The sequence below is a fragment of the Priapulus caudatus genome, unplaced genomic scaffold, assembly GCF_000485595.1.
Source record: "Priapulus caudatus unplaced genomic scaffold, Priapulus_caudatus-5.0.1 Scaffold812, whole genome shotgun sequence".
Taxonomy (NCBI): Eukaryota; Metazoa; Priapulida; class Priapulimorpha; order Priapulimorphida; family Priapulidae; genus Priapulus; species Priapulus caudatus.
Genome location: NW_014577873.1, coordinates 190,208 through 196,178, shown reverse-complemented (window position 1 = coordinate 196,178; position 5,971 = coordinate 190,208). Strand labels below are relative to the sequence as shown.

At 46.9% G+C, this 5,971-nt stretch overlaps 2 protein-coding genes across 2 annotated transcripts in view; both read right to left on the bottom strand.

Moving 5' to 3' along the window:
• Positions 1-3,419, bottom strand: part of LOC106813709 — a 9,786-nt gene extending 6,367 nt beyond the window's left edge. The window contains exon 1 of the mRNA XM_014817918.1: positions 3,354-3,419. Coding sequence (XP_014673404.1) covers positions 3,354-3,419 — 66 coding nt within the window. The remainder of the gene's footprint in view (positions 1-3,353) is intronic.
• Positions 3,420-3,471: 52 nt separating this feature from the next.
• Positions 3,472-5,971, bottom strand: part of LOC106813708 (serine/threonine-protein kinase ATR-like) — a 20,190-nt gene continuing 17,690 nt past the window's right edge. Inside the window, exons 5-6 of the mRNA XM_014817917.1 lie at positions 4,255-4,425; positions 3,472-3,530 (exon numbers count right to left, since the gene is read on the bottom strand). Coding sequence (XP_014673403.1) covers positions 3,472-3,530; positions 4,255-4,425 — 230 coding nt within the window. The remainder of the gene's footprint in view (positions 3,531-4,254; positions 4,426-5,971) is intronic.

Sequence of the window (5,971 nt, the reverse complement as noted above, 5' to 3'; positions counted from 1 at the left end):
CTTTTTCACAAAATACAAGTAATTCTGTTCACTTTTTATGGCTTAAATTGCTGCATTATACCTTCCTGTATTTACTATATTGTTCGATGTGAACATACACTCGTGACTCATACATAGCCCATAGCAAGCAATTAATGTCAGGAACATAAGATAAAATCGTCCAGGTTTTTTGGATTTTTAACTAGTTGAGAAACAATCTTATCAGGTAAGAATTTGACGATACGTTTAGTCCCGTTAGTTCTTACTTTTAATGTAAAAAAATGGCAACAACAATTTTACAAATTTTACCATAGAAAATTCGTGACGTAGTCAATTTAAGGAGGAGAGGGATCGAACTCTATGAGGGACTACTACGGGTCCGTGTGACTCCATGAAAATTCTGCCATACTAACTAGTTCAGGTCTGGAGCACGGCCTCGCGGAATTACTGTATTTTTTCAGCTAATGTACAAAGAAAATTTGGCAGACATGCAACTGCATGAATCTTAAAAATAAGCAAATGTATGCGTTATTGTTAATATCTTTAATTTTGAACATCAGACTGCGGACTCCCTCTTTTTGAAGGTAGGGAGTCCGTTGGACTCCCATGTTCAAAAGTCAATTTCTACACCTTGTTAAATGGTTAAATTTCTACCCCAGGTTATATGGCTCTTTGTTTACGAAATTGTTGCATTTAGAAATTCACTACAAATTTTTGTACATCTTTTCAACTTATTTCCTAAATTAAAGCATTTAAAAAAAATTCCAGGGACCCTTTTTTAGTTCATATTATGAACAACTTATGGTTAAAAAGCAATAATTTTTGCAGTCAATTAATTAGCAATAAATTTGTAAAAAAAAAATTCATTGAGAGCGTATGTAAGATCTCTCGTATGTAATGGACATGATGGATATGAGTTTGATTGAATTTGATGAGTAGTTAGGTTGCAATGTCCTTTACAGTGTTACCGGTCCATAACCCTAACAGTATCCTTAATTTTAAAGAGAAACCTAAGGAGGTCAAACTTTACAATAGATTTCTAAGCGAGCAGTGAGAAATTTCTAGTTCTAGACCAATAATTCCAGGGGTTAACGGACGCGAACGAAATTTGCATTAGATAAACACCGTCCCACAAAAGGTGTACGTACTGTCATTAGAGCTCTCCAAGTAATGGATTACGGAACTTATTAATTAATTACTGAACTTATTATTGAATTACTGAACATCTCAATGATTTACTGAACTTACTAATGAATTATCGAACTTATTAATGATTTACTGAACTTATAGATACTCCTGTCTGCATATCTAAGGAACAACAAAGCTCTGATAGGCCTACGATGCTCAGAACAGCTTGACATACGTAAGGCGTGATGGGAACTCTAGAAATTTCACACTCGAGTCCATCAGGTCTGCACAAACGATCGATGATCGAGGCAGATACATCGGCGCGTTGAAGGTTATTGATTGTGGGCCTACAAGATATTGCATAATACTGATTCCATATAGTAATAACACTAATGAGGCAGTATTTTTATAATACGATATACTCTAAAAGCGATTGTAACAGTATTATATTGCGTTGTTTGGTAATAGGTTTGAATTTCCTGTTTCCGGAAGCTGTGAGAGTAAGCCAAAAACAAAACGAAACGCAGAAATGATAATTTCGAGACTGCACCGCTCTCCGAGCTCGTGGGTTACTTCACGGGAATAACGGCCCTGTAATAGCGCGACAAATTTGAGTTTCCAACCCCTATCATTCCTTGCTTCCGTAGCTCATCTTCAGGCGGCCAAAGGCACTATGGTCCTATCTCTGCGCCCCACTACGCGTGGGAACCGGGGCGGCCTGCACGCCCACAACACCGTCGCCGGGCAAATTAGTGACTGGGGTGAAATAAAAATCATCAGCGAGGAATGCGTGCGGCGGCAACCCGACGACCACCATCGTCGCGCTATAACTGTCACAATGGGGGCGCGAAACACCGGCTGCTCCACGACACACACCAGCCCCCACAGCTCCTGGGGACTAGCCCCAAATCTGGAAATACTGGATGGGCCACGACCGGTCACGCACCCAAAACCCATCTGCTCGGCTATACTCAACGGAACAGGAACGTCGCCACCCACGCTAGCCCACACATCCCGCATCGTCCGCTATAAGATCAAGGAGGAACGCCCTGCACCACACGTACCCACGCAAATCGCTCGGTGGCTATGATAGGAGGAAACGCGTGCAAGCGCCCCACCATCGGCCTCCATCAGGCTATATCAAGGAGGAGAACCGCTTGTACAGCACGTACCACCACCATCGGCTCGTGGCTACAATCAAGGAAGTGAAAATACTCCACGTGGCACTTCACACTCAGATCAAATTCAACTGTGTATCACTCATATCGAAAACCATGCCACTCCGACAAATACGCTCCGTGCTATAGGGGTACATACGATGGAGGGGAGACAACTGCGAGCAACATTCACATTTATTAGCATGCTTATTTCTACCTCGACGTAATCAACTATGCGAGGGGCTCTTTAGCGAAACGAATGCAAGATGCCTGCACCATCGCTGCGTGCTAATATCAGGAGGAAAGCGCCTGCACACCACGCACCACGCGCATCCGTCTGTCGGGAGTGCTATAATGCAAGAGGAAACGCCGGCCACACACACAGCCCGCCGCCAGCACGGACCCTCATCGTCTGGCTAATATCAGGCGGAAAACGCCGTGCACAACGCGCGCCAATTCGGCTCGTGGCTATATCAAGGAGGAACGCCTGCACACCCGTACCACCATCGCTCGTGGCTATATAAGGAGGAAACGCCACGGCACACCACTCCACCATCCACTCGTGGCTTATATCAAGGAGGGAACGCGCTGAACACACGTACGGCCATCATCGCCTCGTCGCTATATAAGGAAGGAAACCCGCACACGACGTACGCTCACCATCGCGATCGTCGACTAATAATCAAGGAAAAAAGCCATAACACGAACGTACGCATACATCGGCTCGATGGCATATCAAGGAGAAACGCCGCACACACGTACCGCCGCCCACCATCGGCTCGTGGCTATATCAAAGGAGGAAGCCGACACAGCGACACGCACCCCACATCGGTCGTGGATAATATCAAGGAGGAAACGCTGCTACGACCCGGCACCCACCATTGTCGTGCTAATATAAAAAGAGGAAACGGGGCGCTGACAGACAACAGCTTAAGCTAGGGTAAGCACCATCGCTCGCAATGATTAGTAATAGAAGGAGGAAAACGCCCTGCACAGTACCCACCATCGCTCATAGCGAGCTTATATTTCAAGGAATGGCAATAACGCGCCGGCACCGCACCCAATCAGGGCGAGCTCGATATGGCCTACTATCCAGTCGGAGGAACACTGGCCGTGCACTTTTACCCTTTTTTTGTGTCTCGGCACCTCACTCATCTTAAGGCCTCGTTTGTATTTTATACAAGGAGGAGCCGCGCACGGAGGTCTCTTATCCAAACTCGAATGTCTGAGCTCCGCTGCTAATCAATCCAAGCGAGTGAATCGCCTCTGCAAACGCAGACACCGTCAGCCAGATCAGCTCGTGCTACATGTCTAACTAATTCAAGAGGAACGCCTTAACCACGTCGACTCTCCAATCCATCGGACCGCGCGTGGCTATATCAGGGGAAAACGCGTGCACAACGCACCACCTGCTCGTGCTATATCAAGGAGGAAACGCCGCAACACGAGCACCACCATCACTCGTGCTTTATCAAGGAAGGAAAACGCCGCACACGAGTAACGCACGCACAGCGCTGTGCTATATCAAGGAGGAAACGCCGCACACAGGGGACGCACCACATCGCTCGTGACTATATCAGGAGGAAACGCCGGCATACACGCACCCACCCATCGCTCGGTGTTATGATCAAGGCGAAACGCATGCACACGCACCACATCCGGTCGTGGCTCATATCAGGAAGAAACGCTGTATCACTACGCACCACATCCGCTCGTGGGCTATATAAAAGGGGAAAACGCCGTGCACACGCACCACCATCGTTCGTGGCTTATCAAGGGGAAAACGCCGTGCACCAGCGTACTCACCATTACTCATGATTTTATCGAGGGGGAAGGCATTTTATTGAGGGGGTAAGCATTTATCGAAGGGGGTACGCACTTTATCGATGGGGGAAGTGTTTTATCGAGGGGGTAAGCCTTCACGCACCTATAATCGCTCCTGGTTTTACCAAGGGCGGAAGCATTTCATCGAGGAAGAAAAGCTACGTACCTATCATCGCTCGCGTGACCTCCGCTAGCAGCAGTGTGAACATCGGTGGGTTTCTCGTCCTCGCGAGCACGAACAGGGAGAGGAGCACCTCGGCGCAGCGAGCGTGAAGCCTCGAGCATCCCGGATGTCCGCGAGATTTCACAACGACGCTCACCACCCACGTGCTGAAGTCTGCGAGAGAAAGACAGCGGTGAGAGAGAGAGAGGGAGAGAGAGAGGACCTCAGCGCAGCGAGCGTGAAACCGCGAGCATCCCGGAAGTCTCGCGAGGTTCACAACTACGCTGACAACCCACGTGCTGAAGTCTGCGAGAGAAAGATGAGGGTTCGGAGCTCAGGTTTGCTGGATTAAACATAATAAATCATAGATAACTTAGCACCAGCGAGCGTCAGATTTCCAATAATTCAGCCCTGCACATTCCTTCACTTTTTACACAATCATGATTTTACTATAGGTTGTATGATAGAAATATGACCAGAAGTAAAGCGCCTGGGCTCATCTGAGTCTGTTGCTACGGTTATGAAACGTAACATTTAGTCGTCGTAGTGACACCCGACTTGCTAGGCGGAGATATGCAAGATAACGCAGTTTGAGTACACATCAATTTCAGCACGCTTGCTGTATTCTGCATACTCCCCAAATCCGAATTTGGTTGAATACAGAATTCGGCCGTGCTGAAACTCCTGTTTTATGGTGGCATCTGTGGACGCCTAACCTCACCTCAACCTAATCAAAAATAATAATTTTAATTGTTGTAAAATTTATTTGTTGTTATGAAATTGCTTGTAAATAATCATTGTGAATTATTTGCCCTTAACTTGGAAGAAATAGTTATCGGATAAAAATACAGAAACAGGTAAATGAAATAAAAAATCTGATGGATTTCGATCAGAGCCTTTGAGCCGTATCAATGTGCTGTAGCGTTCGGCTATCGGGCTTATTGTTTCAGATTAATGGATGGTGCGATGAATATGAGAACATGTGACCATCATTGAGGCAGTTTTGAAATCCATGTATTAACCCTCACTCTTGAGGTCAAGAAGGTTTATCAGACCTTATCTTCGCACGTCAGTGGAAAGATTCATGCATTTTCAATAAATTGAGTAAATGGAGGCCAGGCTTAAACAAGTTTTTCACTATGTAGGTTTAGGCCATTCTCAGAAAATTGTCTGATATCTGACCTTTCCCCCCACTGCCTTTGACCTGTGACCTCCAATTTCGCACTGGTGATTTGGTTTTCCTGCATACACTATTAACACCGAATATTAAGAGCATAGTCGAAACGTTAAGTATTGTGCGCAATTCCGTATTTCCTCCATACTTAAGTTAAGGGGAAATATTTCCCCTGTTTACAATTCTTGACTTTGCCCTTTTGGATCCCCCCGCAAATCGAGCCACCCCCCCCCGCGCCCCCCCCCCCACCCCGTCCCCCATCGCCGCCCGGCCCCCGAACACACCCACAACCAAACACCACCCGCCCCTGTAATCCCACTGGCAATCATTTTCACGATCCGCCCCGCACCGAGTCCAAATAGCGTGACCGTAACGTAGGAGCGGTTTAGATTTGGCCACTGTTTGAGCACGGACGGAGGACGGCCGGACGGATGGACAGAGTGGACGGACAGACACGGACGACGCCGCACGGACGGATGGACGGACAAGTCATGCAATTCTACGGCTGCATTATGACTACGTAATGAAGCTAAAAACGATGAAATG